Consider the following 25,939-nt stretch of genomic DNA (forward strand, 5'->3'; position numbering starts at 1 on the left):
TAAAAAAGTCTTTGGGCCATATCAGAGTAAAACAAACAATAACCACAATTTTAAAAATCAGATTATTTTTCCCTATTTGTTCTTACAGGCCATTAGTATTCTTTTAAAACTTGCTCCCTGAGAGATCCCAGACTATGTCAAATAAAGAAATTAAGAGTGAGATTGAAGTTCCTCTCAGTAAAAAAAAAAAAAAAATCTGTATTAGCTTTATCACTTTTTATATCACTATATAACCCTAATATTAAAATGTCAACAGGGTAAAATCAACTACTAAGGAATATAGTTCTGAGAATACTTGGGGATAAATTTAGTATCTATATAAAATTGATATTATAGTCAAGGATTTAACTGATGGTGCCGAAAAAACAAATGTAATATTATTTTAAGGAGAAATATTTTGTTTTAATTTGTACCACCCCGCTTACTTAGTAAAGTAGATTATCAACTACTGATTTATTGCTTTTAATATGATGAAACACCAGATTTGACAGCTAAATTAGCAATAGGATACAAGTACATTTTTATCTTTAATCATTTTTGTAGAGTAGGACATGTACATATCCATATAAAAAGACTGTAGCAGATGCCTCCTAGAATTAACCAGTTCTTGTAAACATTGCATTTGTGCAGATTTTCATACTTTGATTCCAAAATTGAGAACAATAAGATTAAAGGCAAATTTAGTAGCTAAAAAAACCAAAACAATGTCCAGTTTGACTTCTTGCAACATGTGGTACCACTCCTCTCTTCAGAAAAAAAAAAAAAACAAAAAAACCTAGCAGCACATGAAAAAAATTTTACAAAACGTTTCAGTACTCTTTGTTTTCCCTCCCATCAAAAACCGAACAAAAATAAAGTGCAGCACCCATAAAAGTGTCAAGAAAATAGCCAAGTTCTTCCTTTCTTGTAACAAAATAGCAATTGGCTTCAGCAGTCTTAACCAAATTACACAGTGTCCATCATTTTGGGTTCATCATCATCTTTATGTACCACTGAGTTTAAACTGCAGAGAGCTGTATTGATAGAATACTGAAGATAATCTGGATTCTGAAAAGAAAAAAGAATGAATGAATGATAATCAGTTTTATGCCAGTATATGCAGTTGCATATTCAGTTTTGCATTCTCTATTTCTCTGCAGTATAGCAGAACAGGAAAAAAGATGGACTTTGAAGTCAGACTTGGGTTGAAACCCAAGAAGATAAAGAAAAAAATTAAATAGATTATTACCACTTAATCCAAAGAGATGTGATAAAGAGAGAATGATGTATGTGAAAAATAGAAATGTAATAAACACTACCTTTTTCCTCTGTTTAACAAAACTCTATAATTTTAATTATTTAATCATATAAGACTATATCTTCCATATGATTATATGCACATAGCTACTGATAATTTAAAAGATAAACATGGCTTTAAGCCAGCAATGTATTATATGTATTACGAAGATTACTAATTATAACAGTAAATACTAAAATTACAAAAACACTTGAATAAGGAAAAAATATATTTACTAAGTAAATATTATAGCTATCTTCAGAGTCTATTTTGGTTTCTCAAAGGTTAAAACAAACCCAAGTGAGAAATTGTTAATCTTTTGAAAGGTACTTAGACTCGTATTTAAAAAGTTGAAAACAAAATAACAGTTTAATTTAGGTTTTGTTTATTTTTTAAACAGCAGAACTCAAAAACATTCTAATTTGTTCATTTCTAAAACTAGGAACAGAAAACTTTATTCAATAAATGCAAAAATAAACCCATTATTATTACAGCATCATGAATAGAGACCTAAGCCCTTAAGACCTAGGACTTTAGGAAATTCTTCCCCAAGAATTCAGTTTTATCAGTTGTTCTGAATATCTGCTCATACTTAAGAGTTTTATTATGTATCACCTACTTTCATCTGTTTATCTTATTTAATAAACATCAATGAGGAAAACAGTCCACACAGGGCATAGATATCTTAAACCTCCCCATACCAAAGGGAGGCAGGGTTTTCAAAAGGTCTCCTTAATAAAGTACAATACTTTGTGATTCTTTTATTGTAAAAATCAAAAAGTAAGCCAGAAGTTAGTTGGATTATTCTCAATCAGGTTTTTATAAAGGAAGTGGCACAAATAACTGACTGAGGTCTGGAACACTAAAATAACTTTGGACCTCAGTTCTAACCCTGCCTCTTCCACTTAGTATAATGCCATCCTCAAAGAGAAAATAATTCATCAAAATTTAATAACATTAAAAGCTAGTATACAGGATAAGCCTAAGGTAACTGTTACTTATATCTCTGTCCAAGAGGCCTTGGTTTAGTTCTCTCAAAGCTAATGATAATGGTATTTGGCTTATTTCACGAGACTGCTGTCAATTAAAAAAAGATTAAAAGCTAAAGTGTTATCCAAATTTAAGTTTTATAAAAAATTATTAATAATCTTGTTACATTATCCCATTCTCCAAAGAAACAGAGTGCTAAGATCTTTTCTGACCATCCAGGCCCAATTCCAAAGGCCTTCAGAACAGAGCTTACAATTACTCTCTATTAAGACTAGGCTCCAGATTTTCATGGAGAATTTTGAGTATTAGAACTGGCTAAAGAGATTCTCTAGAATTCATCTACCCACCTCCTTAAGAACTGAAGACATCATCATGAGGAGACTTAAAAAAACAAAAAGCAATCAATATACCTAACCTAATGTACACTTAAATTCCACTGATTACCCTATATTCTCATCTAATAACATACTCAAAACATTTCTTGTCCCAGAGACCAGTTCCTCCCAAGAGCACACAACTGAGTGTCTTGTCCTATTTCTAGCATATGATTCAACAATATTCTATGATGTAGGTCAGTGGTCCCCAACCTTTTTGGCACCAGGGACCGGTTTTGTGAAAGACAATTTTTCCACTGGCCCGGGGTGGGGGTGGGGGATGGTTCAGGCGGTAATACAAGCAACGGGGAGCAGCAGATGAAGCTTCGCTTGCCCGCCGCTCACCTCCTGCTGTGCGGCCCGGTTCCTAACAGGCCACGGACCGGTACCAGTCAATGGCCCGGCAGTTGAGGACCCCTGATGTAGGAGAATGAATGAGCAATGGAGTAGAACAGAAATCCAGGATTAGCATATTAGCTCCATCACTTACTGTATTGACTTCAGGTAGATTACTTAACCTCCAGGAGGTTCAGTTTATTCATCCATAAAATGAATGAAAATGTGTCACAGCATTTTTGAGAAGATTAAATGAGACACCATGTAAAAGTGTTTTGCAATTTATAAACTGATATAATAAAAATGGGATGTTATTGTTATGGTTAAGCTCTTCTTCCAAATCTCTCAGCTGACAACTTAGTTCCTCAGGTTGTCTCTCATCTTATCCTATCTATCATCTTATCCTTCTCTCAAATAACAGTGTTTCTGTGGATCTAGCTGAAATCTTATCTTTTCCCTCTTACGTTTAGAATCAACAACATCCTTCAAAAGTCTTTTCCTCTGCATTCATTATGTAACACCTTAGTTTTAGGAGGTTTATATGTTGAACTTACAGAGACTTAGTCATAAAATTCCTTTGGAAAGACTGCGTCCCTATGGGCTATTTCTCACAGAACTGAAGAGAAAATTTTCATTTTATTTAAACAGCATTAAGAGGTAATGTGTAGGACAAATTGAGAGAGAATATTGCTTACATGTCTAACTAAGGGTTAACATTACTAATTATTTAAAAATCGGACCTTAATTATTTCTATCCTTGAAAATAATATTTTTGGCTGAGTTGAATGTGATCAATTGCTTTCCTTAAATTGTCCCTTTGGCCTACAATACATATAACCAGAATAGTGAAATTATAGATACATAAGGTCAAGATATTGAAAATCTCAATTTCTACCACTCTGAGCACAGGCTCCGGACACGTAGGCTCAGCGGCCATGGCTCACGGGCCCAGCTGCTCCACGGCATGTGGGATCTTCCCGAACCGGGGCACAAACCGGCGGACTCTCAGCCACTGCACCACCAGGGAAGCCCCACACTGCCTTTTGAGTGAGACTTCCCTTTCACTGTGTAGGCAACAGGCTAAACTGGCTAAAGCTGTTCCTAAAATCTTAGGGCCTGAAAATGAGAAATGAGAGATGACTGGTTCAATTTAAATGCTACTAGAACCAAAATGGGCAGTAACTTTTAATAACTTAAAACAGTAATCCTAAGTAGAATCAGGCAGACCTGTGGTCCAACCTCCTCTTTGACATAAATTCTTTCACACTAGTGACATGGTTTTAGCTTATTCTAATAGCAGATTTCCAAGGGGCTCAAAGAGTTGGCCAATATTACCATAAAGAACAGCTTAGCATAAGTTACATTAATTTGTAGTAAAATGTTACATCTGGTAGGCAACACCAACATTCAAAAAGATAATACTACTAAACTCATGCAACAGATCATCTTGGTTGCTACTTGGACATATGCTTTGAAGCTAATTCATCTCAATAAATCTTAACAGTATAGTTCTACTTAGAATGGAGATGTTCCTCAGGAGCCATCTTGAGAAGTTTATGATTGAGATGATCAATAGGTAACACTTGCCCTTAAGAATGCTTAGGTGGTCCTCATCCCTTCTGTATTTAAAGGAGTGGAATTTGGTATCTCTCTAAATACCTAAGAGATGAACAAGATTTAATGCTAAAACATGGCATGAGATGAAACTCAGAGTTATCTTCTGAGGCAAGAATATTTAAAATGACCACACATATATAATGTATAAGAAGAAAGAGAAGTTCAAAAGAACAAAAATTATGTAAACTAATACATTTATAAAATAAATATTTACTTTTCCAACTTACCTGTGGTAAGGATTCTAATAAACCTATAGATCCAACACCAGAATGGGGAACATTATTCTGAACTGTCATAGGTTGGAAACTTGGTGATTGAGAATAAAGTCTTACTCTTGACTTGAAAGCTTCAAGTTCATTTTTGAATGCTTCAAAATAACCTTCTTCCTCTGCCTAGAAAACACAAAAAATAAAGACTGTGTTTTTCAAGACTTCCAGACCAGAGTAAACTCTAGCAAGCATATATTAGGCCTGAAGTGGAAGAAGTAAAGATGAGGTGAATAGTTTCAACGTAGAAACCACCAAGATCTCTGTCAGATTTCTGAAAACTGCCTGTTTCATATGAATATTAAAGATTGGTTTGTTCCATTTCCCTCTGCTTCAGCAAAATAAAACAAACTAATAAGAAACAACCCGTCTTTACACATACACACTAATAAAATGAAAGAAGGTAGGCTTCCTCTGTATTTCTCTTGATTTATCTATATTCTTGACAGGATCCAAAATAGTCCTCATTTAACCTCTCATTTTCTCCTCTCCTCTTCCCACTGCCAAGCAACAGCCAAGGGATATTCTTTAAACCTTCTAATTCTCTACCAATTAATGAGGGAACACTATTATTGTTATTAGTAATTCTCTGACCCTAAAATCCCTATTTGTAAAAGCCATGAAAGCCAATTAAACTCAACATTCAACTTCGTTATGAAAATACCTTAGTGTTTTAGTTAAGGAAGTACCTTCTTTTCAAGATTATGGAAAGAAAAAAGTACGATGAGTTATGTTGAGGGAAGGGAATTCTCTCCCAAGGTGTATATAATATAAAGCAAAATTCTTAACGCAAAACATCCTTTTGGCAGTAGCCTCCAATTATAAACGTTTCCTTTGCAGATTAAAAAATGACACAGAGCACATCCTACACAATAGATCACAGAATTTAAGTTCAAGTGGTGGAAGAGATTTTGTCGAAGTCTCATTCCTGAATATCAATGGGCCCATTCGTCTGCAGTGCGATTTTTTTCTTTAACGTAGTTTACGTTGTGTAACTGGATTAAAACCTATGGATTAGTTACTAGCATCAATATCTATACAAATAATGCAGACAATGTTCTGTGCTGCCATTCTGTCTTTTTAAGAATTTAGGAATCATTTCTTTAATTATATTATAGCATTTCACTTTAGTCAATATATGGTACTCGTGTGGACACATGCAATGTTAGCCTTCATATCCAAAAGTAGTCCTTCTGAAATGGTTATGTAGCAAACCATTAAAGGAATCAAGTGACACAACTGCTGACCTTACTTCATGCCTAAGGCCTAGGGATTTAGATCTAGAGAGACTTGATTGATTTTTGTTTTATTAAGCAACCTATGGGTCACTTGCTCAGTTTCTCTATGTTAATTTTCTCGTTTGTAAAAAAGAAATAAAAATCCTTATAAAATGTTATGAGGATTTAATGAGTTAATCCATGTAAAGTGCATAGAATAATACCTGGCACAAAGCAAGCACCTCATGAAAGTTATTCCTTAATTTAAAAGAAATTATTAAGAGCACAATGTTAAGATCTAAGACTGCATAGCTGTTCAGTTCTATTTTGTCAAAGTAAATTTCAAGGATACATATAGTTTGACTATGTTCCATTATCTTACTAAGCACTAGTTCAAACATATCCATTAACGTAAGATGAAAAAAGAAAGTATGATTTTTTTTTTTTAATGCCTATGTGTCAAGTGAAAATTTAGAATAGTCATCAGAAGCCTAACTAAAATACCAACTCAATCGTTTACTCATTAAGGGCTTCCCTGGTAGTGTAGTGGTTAAGAATCTGCCAGCCAATGCAAGGGACACGGGTTCGAGCCCTGGTCTGGGAAGATCCCACATGCCGTGGAGCAACTAAGCCTGGGTGCCACAACTACTGAGCCTGCGTGCTGCAGTTACTGAAGCCTGTGCACCTAGAGCCTGTACTCTGCAACAAGAGAAGCCACCGCAATGAGAAGCCCGCGCACCACAACGAAGAGTAGCCCCTGCTCACTGCGACTAGAGAAAGCCCGCGCACAGCGACAAAGACCCAACACAGCCAAAAATAAATAAATAAATAAGTTTATTTTTTTAAAAAATTGTTTACTCATTAAAACTACTGTCTTGGGAAAATTTTGTATTTTAACAGTAGAAGTAGAAGGTAGGACTGCTGCCACACTACTTTTTTTTATTTTAAAAACACAATGTTTTTCTCTATAAAAGGAAATATGTTGACTGTAGTATATGAAAAAGAAAATGGAAATCACTTATACTTCTACGACGCAGGTATAATCAAAATTAAACTTTCGGTATATTTCCTTCTAACTTCTAATTGTGTATGCTAAAATGTATCACATATGCAAAAAAGAGCATGTAAAATATTTACGTACAATTTATTGGGCAAAAATCCCACTATGTACCCACAAAAATTAGGAAATAGATCATTACTAGTATCTTAGAGATGAGTTTCAAAGAGCATTCCATCTCTCTCTGAGGTTACCATTATTGTAACTTGTCCTAATCACTCCTTTGCCTCTTCAGTTTTACTGCTTAAAATTTATGTATCATCAACAATATATTTAGTTCTGCTTGTTTTTGAACTTTATAAAAAATATAAAATTAAAAAAATGATACCAGATATATCATTCTAAGACTTGGTTTTTTTTTGCTTTCTTGTCTTTTTATCCATGCCAGTGCTGATTAGTATATTACCAAATGAATATACCACAATTTATTCATTCTACTGTTAACAGACATTTGGGTTGTTCCCAGACTTTTTGCTATTATGAACAATTCTATTAAGCACATACATGAGTGTCTCTAGGGCAGCAGTTCTCAAACTTTATAGTCAAAGGACTCCCTCATACTCTTGAAAATTATTGAGGAACCTAAAGAGTTCCTGTTTATGCGGGCTATATCTATCAATACTTATGTGTTAGAAATTAAAACTGAGGAATTAAATATATATTAACTGAAATATAATAACAAACTCATTACATGTTAACATTTATAACATACTTTTTAAAAAAAAACTATTTTCAAAACAAACAATTTAGTGAGAAGTCTGGCTTAACAGAAGATAGCTGTATTCACACATCTGCTTCTGTATCAATCTATGCTGTACACTGATGAGAGAATGAGAGTGAAAATGACAAATAACATCTTAGTATTATTATGAAAATAGTTTTGACTCAGGACTAATGGAAAGGGTCTTGAAAACCCTCAAGTGTCCCTGGACCACATGTTGAGACATTTTTCTCTAGGGTATATACCTTGGAGAATTTCTCGCTGTAAGCACTTGTCTTGTTCAACTTTACAAGGAAATTTTCCAAAGAGGTTATACCAATTTATACTCCTAGAGTCAGTGCATGTGAATTCTTATTGCTCTACTTCTTGTACAACTTTTAAATTATAGTAATAATTTAAATTAGTAAATTTAGTGAGTGTGAAATGTTATTTAATCTTTCTAGACATACCTATTTTTCTTTAATATAGCTGACTTCATCCTGTATATATAAACATGTATCACTTCTTTTGACTTTATAGCAAAGCATTTTCTCAGGTTAAAAACTTTTCATAAATATAATTTTGATGGCTGCATAATATTCTGTGTACTACAGATTTTTTTTTAACCATTCCTCTAATTTTCCTGAATACATACATTCATGTGAATGGCTCTCAATTTCACATACATGCTGTATAGTATAGCTTCTTATATAGCTCCTTTAAATCTATATTAGCATGAAAACAACAATATAATTTTTCTTTTCCTTATAAAATCTACAGAATTTAGCCTGTGGCATCCTGGTTGGATGGCTTCCATTGATGTGTATGGACAAAAGAGGTCTCAGCTAAAACCTAGCCTTCCCATTTAACAATACCAAATAGCTACTTACTTTGGCTTTCTGGAAAAATAAGCGAAAACATCCTCTTGGATCCACATTACAGTTTTTGGCCATTTCCATAATAAACTGCATTACAACTGCTTGATGTGCTATTTGTTCCATCAGAGCCCCTTTCTGAAAGTAACAGATTAAAATTATAAGAAATATATTTAATATTGTGATTACTATTTGGATTTTTAAAATATGATTTTTAAATAGGTTAAAAAAGAAAAAGGTTTATAGTATCAATACATGGGAACAAGAGAGGTGAGGGGGCAGGCAGGCAGGGAAAGCACATTGGAAACAAGTTTCCCTATGCTAACTGAAATAACTAAAAAAAATTCCAACAGTAAGCTCAAGTAGATGTGAAAACAAAACAAAATTATAATTTCATTTAATGACCTTCTTACTTTCATTTAAAGTAACAGAAAAAACAAAAGAAAAAAGTAAATCAGAATTCCACTAATGTTCCCAGAAATTCAAGTTTCACATGATACCTGTTCAGCTTCTAGATGAAAACACCATAAAATAAGATATTTAGCCGTTTCTTCACATACAAGGTATGGATGGTCAGACAAAAATCTCTGACTATCATCCCATCGACTTAACATACCTGTAAAAAAAAGAATTAAACCATGAATGTCAAATACTTTCCTCTTGTAAGCAAAGAAATGGTATTTTAAAATGATTCTCTTTAAAGACAACTCACATTACCATAGCAGTATGTTATGGTAAAAGAGCAAATGAAGAGCAATAAGAAAGCAATACCCAGCATATTGGAAATAGCTTTCAAAATTCATAGCAAACTTTATTTCAAATAATGTCAGGCTAAAGTAGGGTGATTGGTTTAAAGCCGTAAGTTCTACATCTGGGGAATGCCCGAAGTCCCAGGCAAATAGAGACTCCTGGTCATTCTAGGCTAAAGTAAGTACAGATAATTTCAGGAGATTCAATATTATTTATTCAGAGAATACAAATTTTTCTGTTAGAAAGATGCATAAGAAAGCAAAACCTCAAGAAACTACACTGAGCAAACAAAGACTTAATAAAAGATTCAGAAAAACTACATTTCTTCTAATTTATTAAAATATGTCTAAGATAATATGGTAAAATGTCAACAGCATGGGAAACCAATCCAGTAAGTGTTATAATAGTAAATATACTCTAACCATTTTAGTGACGTTAACCATTTAGTCATGATGACTGTTTATACATAGAAAACAAAATCTTTTTAAAATTAGTTAAGCATATTTGAAAATAGCTGCCATTTTGCTTCAGAATACCAAACCAGTCCAAATACTACTAAAGGTGTACTGTCATCTTTACCCAAATTAGTTAAGAAATTTGGTCAAAAAGTTGATACCACCCAAGTAATTAACAGAACCAGCAAAGTGTTGAGCTTTATTTAGACTCGTCCAACCAAGAAAGTTACTGAGTCATCATGGAAATTTTATAAGGCTATCTCAATAGTCTGGCAATAAATCTTTCCTCTAGACACAAAATGAACTTCTGAAGTTCCACATCAGAACACAAGTAAAAACAAAACTGAGGACAAATGTCTTTCTGAGAAATACACAGCAACACATGGAAATTAAATAAAAATAATGATTTTTTTTCCTCATTTAAAAAATTGGAAAAAAGCATTTTAGCATTTTCTCATAAAGAGTTTTACAAGCTTTAGAGAGTTACTTCCCCAACACTTTGGATACAGTGACTAGGTCATTTTAAATTTTGAGAAACAATGATTATTTAAGTTACTTTAAACTACTTCTCAAATTATATAAAGAATCTAATTAATAATTTCTGTGGTCAGAGCTAAAGAAAGCATAATTCTATTTCTTATACCTGAAGCCATAAAATAAATCCTATAAAGCAATTTTGCCTTAGCTTTGTTAAACTTCTGAAGAGGGAATATTTTTAACTCTATCAACCATTCAGAGAGATCACTGCTTCTCTGTTTACTTCTCCATGGGCAGCATTGTGACTTACTCAGGCACCAAATTCCTACCCATTCTGGTTTCTTTTGCAGGAAAGATATATACGAAAGGGTTAGTGACACTTGTAGGGGCTGTGAAGAAGGGTGTCACTAAACGTTAAAGGTTTTAAACTACTTAATAACTGAGACAAAATTAACACTTGAGGATGACCATAGCTTTTCTTTATCTGAAAAATAATTGTCAATACTTGATTTCAAAAATGCATACTAAATTATTATGAAATTGAGAAGTTACATTACAGGTAGTCCATTAAGACCTCTGGGAAGAGTGTGGAATTTTATGAACAAAATATATCAAGAGAATCAATGGCTTAGTGGAACAGAACATACCAGAAAGTACACATATTACTTTGGAATTTATAAAGAAACTTAAAATCAAATGGAGAGTAACACAATCTAACATGATGACTCTAGGACTAAACTGCCTAGGTTCAAGTATTGGCCTTACCACACCTTGGGCAAGTTCTATTATACCTCTATGCCTACGTTTCCCCATGTGTAAAAGAGGGCTAAAAACAGCAAATAACTCATAGGATTTTTGTGAGGACTAAAGGAGTTAATACATATAAAGCACTTAAAACAGTACCTGACAGAAAGTAAACACCTGATAAATACTAGGTATTATTAACACAATATGAACAATTCATTCATTCATTCATCCATCAAATATTAAGCTAATCCTTTTTTTTTTTTTTGCGTTACGCGGGCCTCTCACTGTTGTGGCCTCTCCTGTTGCGGAGCACAGGCTCCAGACGCGCAGGCTCAGTGGCCATGGCTCACGTGCCTAGCTACTCCACAGCATGTGGGATCTTCCCGGACCGGGGCACAAACCCATGTCCCCTGCATCGGCAGGCAGACTCTCAACCACTGCGCCACCAGGGAAGCCCTAAGCTAATCTTTTGGTTAAGGATAATCTAGTCATTTAAACTAGCCAACCAACTTCTCTGAATGCTTGAAAAACCTTACTTTGACAAATTAAAATATTTTAATTATGTATCTTCACCCATATATTTTTTTCTGGTGAATGTCTAAATCCCAATCCACCCTTTAGCTCTCAATATTCCATCTGATTCCTAAAATGGTCCCCAAATACACTTCATTATTTATTTCCCTTTCCTTTTTTCATTATACTGATAGAATGATAAGATTTCAATCCTTTGAATTATACTAAGTATCTTAATTTGTCAATATACCAAAAACCTCCCAACTAGGTTGTGAACTTCTTAATGAATGATATATGACCTATTTTTCAATATATCCTGAGCTCCAGATCTCCTGTATTCCCAATCACCTACCACCAGACAGCTACTTCTACCTACATGCCTGCACATAAACTCATCTTATTTGAAAATGAACCCATTCTTCTCTCCCTGCCCATCTACATTGCTTCCTAGGTTCCATGTCACCCAATCAGGTATTTCAGAGATTCTTCTGACATTTCCATTCCTCCCACATCAAACTTATCACTAAGTCCTGTGGTTATGCTATTGCAATCTGTTAATATGGTGAATCACATTAATGAGTCTTCTAATGTTAAGCCATCCTTGAATTCTTAGGATAAACTCTTTAAAAATATTTCTTTTTCAGATTATAAAAATAAAGTATATTCATTGTGAAGAATTCGAAAAATCCAGAAAATAAAAACCACCTGTAATGCTTACAAGAGGTAATCAATGTTAACATTCTGATGTATTTTTCCCTCTGGCTTATTTTTTAATGACTTTTAGAGAATCAAAATTAGAATCATATCATACATATTAATTTCCTACTCATTTCACTTCACATTCTAAGAGTACTTTTATTAAATGTTTTTCAAAAATAGGATACTGATGTGTTTTTGAAAAGCAATATGTAAGTGATTACATTGAAGAGACTGAATATCCACCTACAGCACAACTGATTCTAACATAGTATCTATGCAAATATTTACAGCTTTTAACAAAATCTCCAGTGGCAACATCCCACACAGATTCAAAAAAATGCTGAATCACAGCTAACTTTGGTTGGAAGTGAACAGATGATGTGCCATGAAAAACTGTGTTAGATCACCAAAAATCAGCTCTGATCATCATAAAGACAGTGATGTCAAAGATGCATATGAAAAAAAAAAAAAAAAAAAAAGATGCATATGACTTTGAAGAAAACTGTTCTGTGAAGTTTAAAAGAAAACAGACTTTATTTCTAAATTGGTATTTTATATTTATAAAACATGAATTAACTAAATTAATAAGTAAACATAAATATGGGGGAAAAAATCAGTACTTCACAATATTCCATGACATGGTTGTACCATTAATCATTAGATGGTAAATTCCATCTAATTACAAGGGGTAATAAAAGCAATATAAGAAAGACAGTCAAAAAATATCAAAAGATACCATAAGGGAAACTTAGGAGGAAGTCTGAAGAATATACATACGCATGAGACCACAAAGTAGTACAGTGTCAAGCCTTTGCAGCCCTTCACAACCTCCCATGTTCTAGGCCCATGTCTTCCAAGAGTCTGGAATGCAAACCAAGTTTGGAAAGCCTCCAGCTAGAAGCTCTAATCACAGCTGCTATTCCAAATGCGTTTACTTCAAAGGATTATATGAATGTAGTCATTATTCTGACAAATGCCTTTTTTTCCTCTATTACAACAAGCACACAACTCCAGAAACATCTGCTTCTACCCAGGTGGGACAATTATTAAACTTTCACTGTCTTGCCTCAGGTCTCTCCATCAACTCTGTGCCATAATTTAGTCCCCAGAGACTTTGACTATCTCATCATCCCACATGACTGCAAACTGGTCTACTGCACTCTGATGGAACTTGGTGAGCAAGAAGGAGCAGGTATCCCATTTGTCTCGGTATGATACAAACAAACATGCCAGAAAGTGGGAAATAAAAACACAGGAAAATTTTGGGAGCCTACTTACTACCTTAGTAACATTTCTGGGGATCCAATGGGCTGTGGCAAGTAGGATATCTTGCCCAAAGCGAAAAGTCAAGTGTATTTCCACTAAGAAACAGGCACAATGTGAATCTGGGAATGGCTGTCAGGTCTGGTTGGCTTTGAAGACAGTAAGGCTCTGGTTAGTATTAAAGGATGAGACATGGAACCCCACTCATGCAATGGCAAAACAACTGTTTATTAGTCACATATTTCCACAGCCATCTGATTGTTTGTACAATATTTTATAAACTAAGGAGTCATGGTGGTATATTTGAGATTATGCAGAGATTCAACAGCATGGGATCTCTTCATCAAGGGTATTCCAGGTTAGCCACTGAATACCTAATTTACCAGTAGCAGAAACCAGTGCTGAAACCTCGATATTGAAGAGGCCAGCCAACCATCAAGCTGGAAGGACCAGCCAACCATCAAGTAATAGGTTGATAATCTTGGTCCCGTTTCATTTTGGAGGGACCAGTGGTTCCTCACTTGAACAAGACCATTTGAGATCTGGTATTGCCCTCCCTCTTTGCCATGCTTCTACCAGTAATGCATCTGTGGTCTTACTAAATGAGTTGTTCCCCATACCACATTATTTCTTGACCCCAAAACTCAATTTACAGCAAAAGAAATGAAGACAACAGGCTCACGAAATTCACTGGTCTTATGAACATTACTACACAGAAGCAGTAGGTTTTATAGGATAGTGAAATGTTTTATTGAAGACCCACATAATTATAGTGCCAGGTGGGTTACTACACCTAGTGAGGTAGGGATATTTTCCCAAATAAAATTCTTTCTGACCACAGCACTCAGTTTATAGCAAAAGTGAGGGAACTATTTTACATGCACTAGGTTTCCCATGGCTCCAAAGCAACTGGCCTACAGAATGCAAGCTGTGTGAAAGCACCTTGAGGGATGCTATTCTACCAGATGCATCATGCTCTGAAAGAGTAATCAGTACATGGTACTCCTTTTCCTACAGAACGCGCAGGCCTGGGAAATAAGGGCTGTAGGTGGGAGCTGCAACTCACATTATCACAACTAAGATGCATTTACAAAATTTTTGCTTTTTATTCTTATAATTCAGGGGTCCGCTTATTTAAAGATTTTAACATCTACCCAAGGGATGACTGTATATCCATTTTTTCTATTATAAATAATACTGGAATGATAATATTTGCAAAAATAAACTTCGCTTACTTCTTCAGACACTATTCTTGAATTAAACAGAATACGTAACTTATTTCACTTTTTAAAAATAAAAAGTATGAGGGCTTCCCTGGTGGTGCAGTGGTTAAGAATCTGCCTGCCAATGCAGGGGACACAGGTTCATGCCCTAGTCTGGGAAGATCCCACATGCCATGGAGCAACTAAGCCCGTGTACCACAACTACTGAACCTGTGCTCTAGAGCCCGCGAGCCACAACTACTGAAGACCGTGTGCCTAGAGCCCATGCTCCTCAACAAGAGAAGCCACTGCAACGAGAAGCCCGCACACCGCAACGAAGAGTAGCCCCCGCTCGCCACAACTAGAGAAAGCCCGCACGCAGCAACAAAGACCCAACATAGCCAAAAATAAATAAATTTATTTAAAAATAAAAAGTATGAGAAAAATGAATAAATTTTATGAATAAACTTTATGAAATAATTCTATGAATAAACTGCAAAAAAAGGAAAAAAATCTAAAGTAGTATCCGTTATACTGACATAAGGATGAATGAAATTCTAAATACTTTGGGAGAGAAACACCAATAGGAAAAAGGTCTCAAAATGTCATTTAAATAGCTTATTAACATACTCCAAATAAAAACTATGTTTACTAAATTGACACATATATACTTCCCAGTAGCATTTTCACTCCAGCAGTATTGTCACTGCTTATAATTCTTAGAACATAGCATACTGTTTCCCGACTCTGCCTTTGGACATGCTGTTGCCTTGCCTCCCTTATCTACATGGAGAACTCTTACACGTTCCTTATAATCTAACTCAGACGTTTCTCCTCTGGGAAGCTTTCACTAAAATCAACCCCCATCCCACTGCTTTTCCCCAACAGAGAAAACTATTTTTCAGTTCTTTGTATATGTATTTCTATTACTTACTATTTATTATAAATTATATTCTATTACTTATTATTTATCTGAATAACAGTTGAAGGATCTACATAAATTGTATAGCATCATATCCAAAACCTGAAAAAAATGAATGCTAATCTTACAACCATAAAATAATCAGATACAAAGGAAGCAAAGATGAAAAAAGACAAAAGCAAAGACTAGTTGGGAAATGGAAAGAATCTAGGTAGTAAAAAAGACCATGTTTTAGAGGGTAGGATTATATAATAATAGATTGAATTTTGCTTTTCTTCACAATTCAGTTTACTCTGTCACTCTATTTTTTTACGACCAAAAAAAAGTCTAAAACAAGAGCTATACAACTGTGCCAGAAGCAGCTATGCAACTGGAGTTTGTCACTCGTCTTCTTTTTGGTCCCCATTTTATAAATCCACCTTTTGTACACATATTTATGATACCAAACATTACAAAAGAAGGAAACTCAAGTAGTAGACTTACCAAAATGTCTGATTTTCTGCTCATGTTTCTGCATAAATGATTTTGATTTATCTTCATCTTCTGTTTCTTTTCTTTTATCCTGATTAATAAAACTCTAAGGAAAAAATTTTGAAGTTAAAATCAGATTTTATATTCTAATTGGATTTTCTTTCTCACTTATTGAATGCCTAGCAATCCTTCGCATACACACTATAAAAAGGTGATGTAGTAAACTCATATTACATCATTAAATTCATCTGTAAAACTCTGTTAAAAATTAAAATTTTCTTGGGCTTCCCTGGTGGCGCAGTGGTTGAGAGTCCGCCTGCCAATGCAGGGGACACGGGTTCGTGCCCCGGTCTGGGAAGATCCCACACGCCCGTGAGCCATGGCCGCTGAGCCTGCACATCTGGAGCCTGTGCTCCGCAGCGGGAGAGGCCACAACAGTGAGAGGCCCACGTACCGCAAAAAAAAAAAAAAAAAAAAAAAAAAAAAAAAATTAAAATTTTCTTGTAATGAAGTTTCATTAGTCTTATTTAAAGTGATATATATGTAGAAAATTATACAATTATTTTAGAAATCAACAGAGAAAAACAAATGAATTAACTCTTCTGTAAAACTGAATTTCCCTATCAAAGGCAGGTATAGAAAGATCCTTTACATGCATAATTTATGTTTTGCATTATTCATTTCCATCAAATATTTGCAGCTCTACTGTCATCTTTGGAGTTCTTGCTGGAAACAAACTCAGAAATTCAAAGCATATAGAGTATAGTTACAACAAAATTTTTGATAAGACATAAACCTAAAACAGACCTTTGCTGTAAACTTTTTTTAGGAGAGGCTAAACAGTTCGATTCTGAAATCAAGTACAAATTTCTATTAAGGAAGTGCTTCTTTTCAGTTAAATAAGTCATAAAACAGACGAAGATGAAGTTTTTATCTGGCCAGAAAAACTGGCAGAACAATTTCTCAGAACATTATGTGATCACGTTTAAACCTTGAGATCATCACTGCCAAAAATGAAAATTGAAAACTAGCTCTCTGACAGTTTACAATCAGGAAACACACAAGTTTACATATTTCAAAATAAAAGCATTTTTTTCTTTATATATTCTCCATCTAGACCAGCACTGTCCAATAGAAATATAATCCAAGCCAGAAATGTAATTTAAAGTTTCCTATCAGCCACATTAAAAAGCAAAAGAAACAGAAGAAATTAATAACATATCTATTTAACCCAACATATCCAACATATTATCATTTCAACATGTAAGCAACACAAAAAAATTATTAATGGAATATTTTACTTTTTTTGATACTAAGCCATCGGAATCTGGCGTGTATTTTACACTTACAGCACATCTCAATTCGGACTAGCCACATTTCAAGTGCTCAATGGCACATGTGGCTAGTGGCTATCAAGTTGGACAGCGCAGACCTAGACCAGTCCTCTCAAGTCTCAAGCTCCCAGACAAAATCAATGTACGATTTTGAGCAAATGACTGGAACATAAAGAGAGTCCTAATTAATTTGTGGTATAAATGTAAGCTATGTTAGAATCCAACTTTAAAAAAAAACAATTAAAAGAAGAGACAAAAATATTTTCTTTGTGACCACTGTGTTAACAGAAGAGACATTAACTTTATAAACAAAGAAACATTGTTTTGACAATTCCCTCTGGAATAAAAAAACTATTTTAAATAGTTTTGGGGTATAAATGCAAACCAGAAATAAAGTAATACTTAAGATGACACATCCCTTAGAACAACATATACAGAGACAGCGAGTCATTCAGTGAAAGAATTATTCTGTTGAGGGGAAAGAAAAATATATAAATTAGTACAATCACAGAAAAAGTCTAGAAAGATATGACTCATTGTTAACAGTGGTCATCTCTGGGAAATGGAAATGAAGGAAGCCTTTCAATTCTACTTTACAGGTTTACGTTTTTGTTTTTTACAAGAAGCATGTTGTACTCTTACAATTTATCTCCATTAAAGAAAGAAGTACTGATAGGGCTAGTGGTACTAGACATTTACCTGTGTGTATTACTTATTGCTGTAGCAGGACCAGAGCTAGTCCAGGGGAAGGAAGTTAAAGGTGCTTCGGGGGGAGTGCTGAGAGTGGATGCCAGAGCAGAAACAAGTAGTGTTACACACTACGTGTAGAGAATAATGACGGTTAAAGATAAACTGAATGCGGACTTAGACAAGAATGAGCAGTCCATACCTAAGTCTTGAGAGTTAAGTTTAGTACAAATAGAAAGAGTACTACTTTAGACATTAGATGAAAATGACTTTATTTCATTGCCCACTTCTTTTTCAGATACAAAAGTCAAAGAATAAGGCCTATATACGTAATCCAGTGAGAAACAGAAGACCGCTCTTAATAAACTAACTTGGCAAAAGTATTTTACTACTCCTTTCAGCAATAATGCTTGTAACACTAAGACCAGATTACTGTCTGAGGTTTACTAAATACATACTGGTAAATAACAGTGAGAGACTTTGTTTTATTTGATAAAACCAGTAACTATACATTAGTGTTACAAAATTGAAAGCAAGCTGATAAGCATAGCAACATCAGAAAGCACTGGTAACATCTGAACTTTACCACATACCAGACCCCATGCTATCTACTTTTAAGATGTTACCTTATTTAGTTTTCATACCCACTCTTTATAGTTGATGAAACTGAGCCTTAGAGAAGTGACTTGCCCAAGGTCAAAAGCCAGCCTGTGAAAAGTTGAGATTTGAGGCAGTCTGACTCCAGAACCCATGCTTATATTCAGTGTGCTATGCTGTAGCCATATAATTGGATTAAGGACTACCCACATTAGACACTACTGGGGATAACACATTTCTGTAACAATCACTTTTCCTAAACTGTCAACACTGAATACTGTTTATAAGATTCTGTTGCTTTGTTAACAGATATGCACAACTGGTTTGTACAAACACTTCAGTCTTTCCTTCTTTCATTATGGTCCAATAAAAGAGAGTACCTTATTAAAAACATCCTTGCTAATGGCATCCATGTTCCACAGACACATTCTCTCTCTTTGTACTAGAGCCTCTTCTTTCTGCCGCCATTCTTCTTCCCGTTGCCTCAGTTCTGATACTGCTGTTTGTGCTTTGGCATGTTCCTGATCCAAGGACTCAGAGTTATGCAGTGCTAAGCTACCAAGTTTCTGCTGAGCTTCAGCGAGATTCCATTTGCACGCCACAGAGCTCTTCACAAACTCTTTCTGCTTTTGGCAAGCCATTTCAATTCCATGGCTATATATCTGTATTAAAAAACAAAACAAAACAGTATTTTTAAGAAATGAAGAAGGCAACAGAACAGGTATGTTTATGTAGCACAGTTCAAATTTCTATTAGTCACGGATTTCTGTACAATGTTTTTGGTACACAGGTATCCAGCCTTCTGTGTTTGCAGTTAAGAGTTTTATATTATAGACCTTGTTTCATCAACTAGACTCTAAGCTTCGTTGTTAATTTGTGCCTCTCCCCTGACAACTAACAGCAACAAAAAGCCTGGCAACTAGCACAGTGTCCTGCATACAGCGGGACCTCAACAAACATTTGATTTATAGTCTTCATAATCCTGAAACAGAATAATGAGAACAAAAGCTTAAATCTAGTTCATCATCTTATCACTCAACATGGTGAAAAGCAGACCTCTATAGAGCTTTGCTTTGCAAGTTCTTCACTCAAAGAACCTTTTATTTAGAAGTAATCACTTCTTGGTTTCTATTTTCTCTCTGTGTTATCCCAATCCTTGGTAATCTGAGTTGTTATTATTGGAAATTTCTATTTAAAACTGACTACATCAGATAGATAACCTTTAACTTAATCCTAATCAAAACAGACAAAGTTGTTTAAAAAAAAAAGTCACTGGTACACCCTGGTGACTCTGTTTTTTTTTTAACATCTTTACTGAAGTATAATTGCTTTACAATGGTGTGTTAGTTTCTGCTTTATAACAAAGTGAATCAGTTATACATATACATATGTCCCCACATCTCTTCCCTCTTGCGTCTCCCTCCCTCCCACCCCTCTAGGTGGTCACAAAGCACTGAGCTGATCTCCCTGTGCTATGCAGCTGCTTCCCACTAGCTATCTATTTTACGTTTGGTAGTGTATATATGTCCATGCCACTCTCTCACTTTGTCCCAGCTTACCCTTCCCCCTTCCCGTATCCTCAAGTCCATTCTCTAGTAGGTCTGTGTCTTTATTCCCATCTTGCCCCTAGGTTCTTCATGACCATTTTTTTTTTTTAGGATTCCATATATATGTGTTAGCATATGGTATTTGTTTTTCTCTTTCTGACTTACTTCACTCTGTATGACAGATTCTAGGTCCATCTACCTCACTACAAATAACTCAATTTCATTTCTTTTTATGGCTGAGTAATATTCCATTGTATATATGTGCCACATCTTCTTTATCCATTCATCTGCTGATGGACACTTAGGTTGCTTCAATGAACATTTTGGTACATGACTCTTTTTTTTTTTTTTTTTTTGTGGTACGCGGGCCTCTCGCTGTTTTGGCCTCTCCCGTATGCGGAGCACAGGCTCCAGACGCGCAGGCTCCGCGGCATGTGGGATCTTCCCGGACCGGGGCACGAACCCGCGTCCCCTGCATCGGCAGGCAGACTCTCAACCACTGCGCCACCAGGGAAGTCCCATGACTCTTTTTGAATTATGGTTTTCTCAGGGTATACGCCCAGTAGTGGGATTGCTGGGTCGTATGGTAGTTCTATTTTTAGTTTTTTAAGGAACCTCCATACTGTTCTCCATAGTGGCTGTATCAATTTACATTCCCACCAACAGTGCAAGAGGGTTCCCTTTTCTCCACACCCTCTCCAGCATTTACTGTTTGTAGATTTTTTGATGATGGCCATTCTGACCGGTGTGAGATGATATCTCACTGTAGTTTTGATTTGCATTTCTCTAATGATTAATGATGTTGAGCATTCTTTCATGTGTTTGTTGGCAATCTGTATATCTTCTTTGGAGAAATGTCTATTTAGGTCTTCTGTCCATTTTTGGATTGGGTTGTTTTTTTTTTGATATTGAGCTACATGAGCGGCTTGTAAATTTTGGAGATTAATCCTTTGTCAGTTGCTTCATTTGCAAATATTTTCTCCCATTCTGAGGGTTGTCTTCTCGTCTTGTTTATGGTTTCCTTTGCTGTGCAAAAGCTTCTAAGTTTTGTTAGGTGGTGACTCTGTTCTACTAAGAATCAACAGTAATTAGTTTTAACATTTATTTTTAAAAATTTTTTAAATAAACTTATTTTATTTATTTATTTTTGGCTGCACTGGGTCTTCGTTGCTGCGTGCAGTCTTTCTCTAGTTGCGGCAAGCGGGGGCTACTCTTCGTTGTGGTGCGCGGGCTTCTCATCACGGTGGCTCCTCTTATTGTAGAGCACGGGTTCTGGGTACACAGGATTCAGTAGTTGTGGCACACGGGCTTAGGTGCTCCGCGGCATGTGGGATCTTCCCAGACCAGGGATCGAACCTGTGTCCCCTGCACTGGCAGGTGGATTCTTAACCACTGTGCCACCAGGGAAGCCCACTTTTAACGTTTGTTGAACCACCACGTGTAAAGCATCGTGACGGATGTTTAATTCCTTATATTCCTCAGTTCTATCAAACAAAAGCTAAAGGCACATTCTTTATGATTTCTTAGCCAAAATGTAGATCAATTTCAAACTAGGTATTCAGAATAATTTTACTCCAATCTATTCCCTTATCTGCATCACTATTCAAGCCCTTGTAATTTCACACTTTAATTATATAAATATACTCTTTCTCATTTCAAGCCATTCTCTACTCTTCTAGACTTGGAGTGATTTCTCCAAGAAACAAATATGATAATTTTACTGATTCTTAGAGTCTTGGGATAAAGCGCAAACTCTGTGGCATGGCATGGTCCCTCATGATCTCACTTCCTATTATCTCTCTAGACTCAGTCCTAGTCACTCTTCTACTTGTTTGCTTATTGTTTACATCCCCTTCCCACCCCTCCACCCCATTCAATGTGACAACTCCCCCATCCCTAAACCTCCTATCTCCATCCCAGATTCCAGCATTATGTCCCTTCCCTCTTACCCTGTCCCTCTCCACCCAAGTTATGCATATTTCTACAGTGGTGTTTTCACACAATACTGTGCTTATTTGTTTAACTATCAGCTTCTTGAGGGGCTAGAATGCAATAAATCTTAGATGAATAAACGACTTGACTTCTTGGAATAGACTAGTGGTGGTTAGGAATTCTAAGACAAGTAGCATGCAAGGCTTCTTTTTTAGCTAAGTCTTCAGGCAAACTTAGATTTCTATTGGAGGGAATGTGGACACTTGCTATTCAGATGTTTTACTTGTTTAGCAGGTTTGGAGCCCAGATACCACTTGGTCCTAACCAACCAAGTAAGGTATTTATTTTTACTTTTTGCTACCTTAGAATAGGGTTAAGAATAACTGCAGACTAGCTATGCTTAAAAAGGGACTAGGAAGAGGAGAAAAATGAAGCTATATAATTTATTTTGTAAGAAAAGACAAAGAAATACTAAGAAAGGTAAGGACAAATGGAAATATCTTGCATTGTCAAATTATGCGGGAGCAAATTCTCAAATCACCTCTCAAATCAAACACAGAAATCTTATTTCTAAATTCTAAAAATGATTTATGTTTATATCCTTCTGCACAGACTACACAGACTATGTTTGGGCATTTGAGTAAACTATCCAACATGTATTGAGATGATTGATTATATTTTAATAAACAAAGATTTGAAAAAAGAACTGTTAGCATTAAGGTCTACTAATGTAACTTTACATAAAAAAAATTCCCAAACAGGATCTCTAAGTTCCAAACTGCATTTAACTGGATCTCAGAACTATATATCACACATGACATTAATATAGCTAGTTTCCCTATATTTGGTAAAATTATACCAAGGCTGTTTTTATAAAGATTATAAAATGTTTATAAACTGAATTAAATATTTTATTCTTTCCAAATATTCCAAAAGAAAAACTTAAGTTCTAAAACTTAAATCCAGCAAGACAAGTAAGTAGGTTTGTTATAAACACATGAACTAATTTAGGATTAGAAATCATTTTGCAAATCTTAGTACCATTCAAAGTTAGTTTCAGACAAATAAAATTTTACATTACATCACAGGATGGGCAGTACAGTAGGTGGGAAAAAACACTGTACTAGGTGTCAGAAGTGGATTCTAGTTTTAATTCTGCCACTGCCTAGCTACATGGCCTCAGGGAAATCACTTTTAATGTAGGATTTAAGCCTAATCATTTCTAAAATTCCTTTCAGCTAAATAAGCTTATAAATTAATATACAGCTATTTTTAAAATTCAGTTTCTCTTAGGTTACTCTTTAGATTCAACCACAATGCAGTGAAATTCTTGAGACCTTTCTATCCTCTCTATACTCCTTCAAAACTGACAATGGCAGCTGCTGTTCATTCTTTTTCTATCTCTGTAACACATTCATTATGTGCTTATATAACACATTTTGTATATAAAGATGACACCAGTGATCCATAATTAGTGGGTGACTACCAACCTATCAACTCTCATTCTGTCCTCCTAAAAAAATGTCTTGTACTTTCCCAGTGACTGGCTGGCCGAAGTACAGTCTGTGGTTATGAAACAGCATTTTTCTCTGTGCAGCCAACCAACCCTGTGAGCTGGGCATAGGATCGATGACCCTACACTTATTGGCAAACAATTTAAATCACTCATTTTCATTAACAGCTAGCAAGATGAGTCTAGAGAAAAACAGTTTTAATTCAGTTAAGCCCTGGGGGATCCCATTTTGCAAGAAGCCTAGAAGGCAAATACCTATAATCCATTTCATTGAACCTATGAGTGTTTAGTCCGTGATCCTGAAATATACTTCGAAAACACTCAGGTTAGGAGAAAAACCGGGACAAGGTGATATGAGTACCTAAGCACTCCCCAAGATAGGACCAAGAAAATCCTAAGTGGCAGTATATCACATTTGGATAAGTTTCAGAGGAAAGAAGGCTGGGCTGAAAACCACAAGTAGCGGCAGGAATCTGAGGAAGAAGTCTGAAGGAAAAGGCAAACGTGTGCCTATATATTTTTACTGAAGAATCGTGTGAAGCAAAACTAAAATCAGAAACGTAAGGGGAAAATGGCCACGCGAATGGGCGAGATTTACGCCAGCATCAATAGCAAGGTTTACAGAATTTGCTCAGATGTCAAAAGTCAGTGAAATAAACTGGATCTCAAATCTTTATGTCAGGAGCTCAGTGAATTATTGAAACACAACCATTCACTGTTCCCATCAACTGTGCACAAATATTAGTGCCTTCAAAAGAATAAAGTGCTCGGATTAGAGCAGGCACAAGAGGACAAAGGGTCAATGTTATAGAGTGAGCTGTCCCAAATCTGGGTACCGTCAGAAGACGGGTGGAGGGGAGAAACTTCTTCCAAGGGTGAGGAATTAGCCAAGGTGAAAAGGTGTGCGTGGAGGTGAAGGTTGGGGCTATATGGCCAGACCCTCTTCGAAGACCTCAGTAGATGCTACAAAGTGATGGGATGGCTTCAGGCTCCCGACGCCCGAGGTTGGGGGTCGGGAGTCGGGGTCGGGAGAAGGGGGAGGTGGGGGCTCAGAACAGGGCACAGAAGAGGGTCGCAGAGACAGAGGGCTCTGGGGGCCTGGTGACGGCTCCTCTCCATCCCCCCGCAGAACACGGGCCCCTTCTCACCTGGGTGCCGCCTCCGGGCAGCTGCGGGTAGCGAGGAGAACCGGGGGACACGTCCAAGTCACTCTCTTCCTCAGCCTCACCTTCTGCCCGAGGGAGGCTCCAAGGTCCTGGCGGCGGCCACGGCTGCTCCATGTCCGGCTACCCCCGGCCCTACAATCCCCACTGCCAACAGACTTCCCGTGAGCGGAACCTACTGCGCGGAGCCAGCCGCCCCAGCCGGGGGGGCCGTTACCCAGAATCCCTCTGCCGGCGGCGACGCCGACGCACGCCCGGCGCCAGCCTGTGCCGCGCCACCGGCGGACGGCGGAAAAAGACGTACTCCACTTGTTACGTCACTTCCGTATAGGAGGGCGTAGGTCGAGGGAGGTGCGTCCCGGAGTTTGGGAGGCGGGTGTGGGTCTGGAATGGTTTCTTGTTTAAAACTACTTTTTCTGAAGCCTTTCAGTGCTGCTAGTTTACCCTCCAGGCGCTGAGGGTCATGTAGTATTAAATACTTGTCTGGAGTTTCCTACGCAGTAAACGGTGGGTCCTAGGGGCCGGGAGGTGTTCGGACCAAGTGTTGTCGTCCACTGCGTATTGTGTAAAAACTGCAGTTCATTCCTGTACTCGTTACTGATATGTAAACCAGTTTCTGAAGCGGGGGTGAGGGTGGCGGCAGTTGAAGTGGAGAGAAATTTTAAAAACAGAGACAACTTTTCTCTCGTTCTGAGTTACGAGCAACGAGGATTCTGCGAAACTTGGCTGGGAAGAAGAGTATGCCAAAGATAGAGTACTGGAAGGAGCAGGACTTTAAAAAACACAGTACCATATAAACAATGGAATATTACCCAGCCATAAAAAGAAACGAAATTGGGTCATTTGTTGAGACGTGGATGGATCTAGAGACTGTCATACAGAGTGAAGTAAGTCAGAAAGAGAAAAACAAATATCGTATATTAACGCGTATATGTGGAACCTAGAAAAATGGTACAGAT

The 25,939-nt window shown here is 36.3% G+C and overlaps 2 protein-coding genes across 12 annotated transcripts in view; one reads left to right on the plus strand and one right to left on the minus strand.

Moving 5' to 3' along the window:
• SPATA6L (spermatogenesis associated 6 like) overlaps positions 1-25,939 on the plus strand; it is a 102,804-nt gene that overhangs the window by 14,896 nt on the left and 61,969 nt on the right. For 6 of the 9 annotated variants that reach the window (XM_049711317.1, XM_049711319.1, XM_033404376.2 and 3 more), the window contains exon 1: positions 25,316-25,867. The exons of the other annotated variants lie outside the window; for them this stretch is intronic. Coding sequence is in view for 2 of the 6 variants with exons in the window: in XM_049711315.1 (XP_049567272.1) it covers positions 25,781-25,867 (87 nt within the window). In the remaining 4 variants the exon portion in view is untranslated. Of the gene's footprint in view, positions 1-25,315; positions 25,868-25,939 lie in introns of those variants that run through there. 9 annotated transcript variants of the gene reach the window in all.
• On the minus strand, positions 447-25,272 carry CDC37L1 (cell division cycle 37 like 1, HSP90 cochaperone). Of its 3 annotated transcripts, XM_033404381.2 has the most exons (8): positions 24,966-25,216; positions 19,206-19,487; positions 16,220-16,313; positions 9,209-9,324; positions 8,724-8,846; positions 4,821-4,985; positions 4,564-4,635; positions 447-1,047 (listed from the first exon to the last, which is right to left on the minus strand). In XM_033404381.2, the coding sequence occupies exons 1-7, from the start codon at positions 25,095-25,097 to the stop codon at positions 4,576-4,578; spliced, it is 972 nt and encodes a 323-aa protein (XP_033260272.1). In that variant the 5' UTR covers positions 25,098-25,216; the 3' UTR covers positions 447-1,047; positions 4,564-4,575. The 3 variants fall into 3 exon arrangements, with proteins under 3 accessions (XP_033260272.1, XP_004279151.1, XP_033260273.1); XM_004279103.2 differs by lacking the exon at positions 4,564-4,635 and having other exon boundaries at positions 24,966-25,272; XM_033404382.2 differs by lacking the exons at positions 4,564-4,635; positions 4,821-4,985 and having other exon boundaries at positions 24,966-25,217.

The sequence above is a fragment of the Orcinus orca genome, chromosome 6, assembly GCF_937001465.1.
Source record: "Orcinus orca chromosome 6, mOrcOrc1.1, whole genome shotgun sequence".
In the NCBI taxonomy this organism is placed as follows: domain Eukaryota; kingdom Metazoa; phylum Chordata; class Mammalia; order Artiodactyla; family Delphinidae; genus Orcinus; species Orcinus orca.

Excerpts from the sequence above, each read along its gene's own strand:
- CDC37L1 (XM_004279103.2), bottom strand. The coding sequence starts at position 25,097 with ATGGAGCAGCCGTGGCCGCCGCCAGGACCTTGGAGCCTCCCTCGGGCA. Across the intron at positions 8,847-9,208 it reads TTCATCTAGAAGCTGAACAG|AAAGGGGCTCTGATGGAACA; the intron begins GTATCATGTGAA and ends TGTTACTTTCAG. Across the intron at positions 1,048-4,820 it reads TATTAGAATCCTTACCACAG|AATCCAGATTATCTTCAGTA; the intron begins GTAAGTTGGAAA and ends TTTTCTTTTCAG.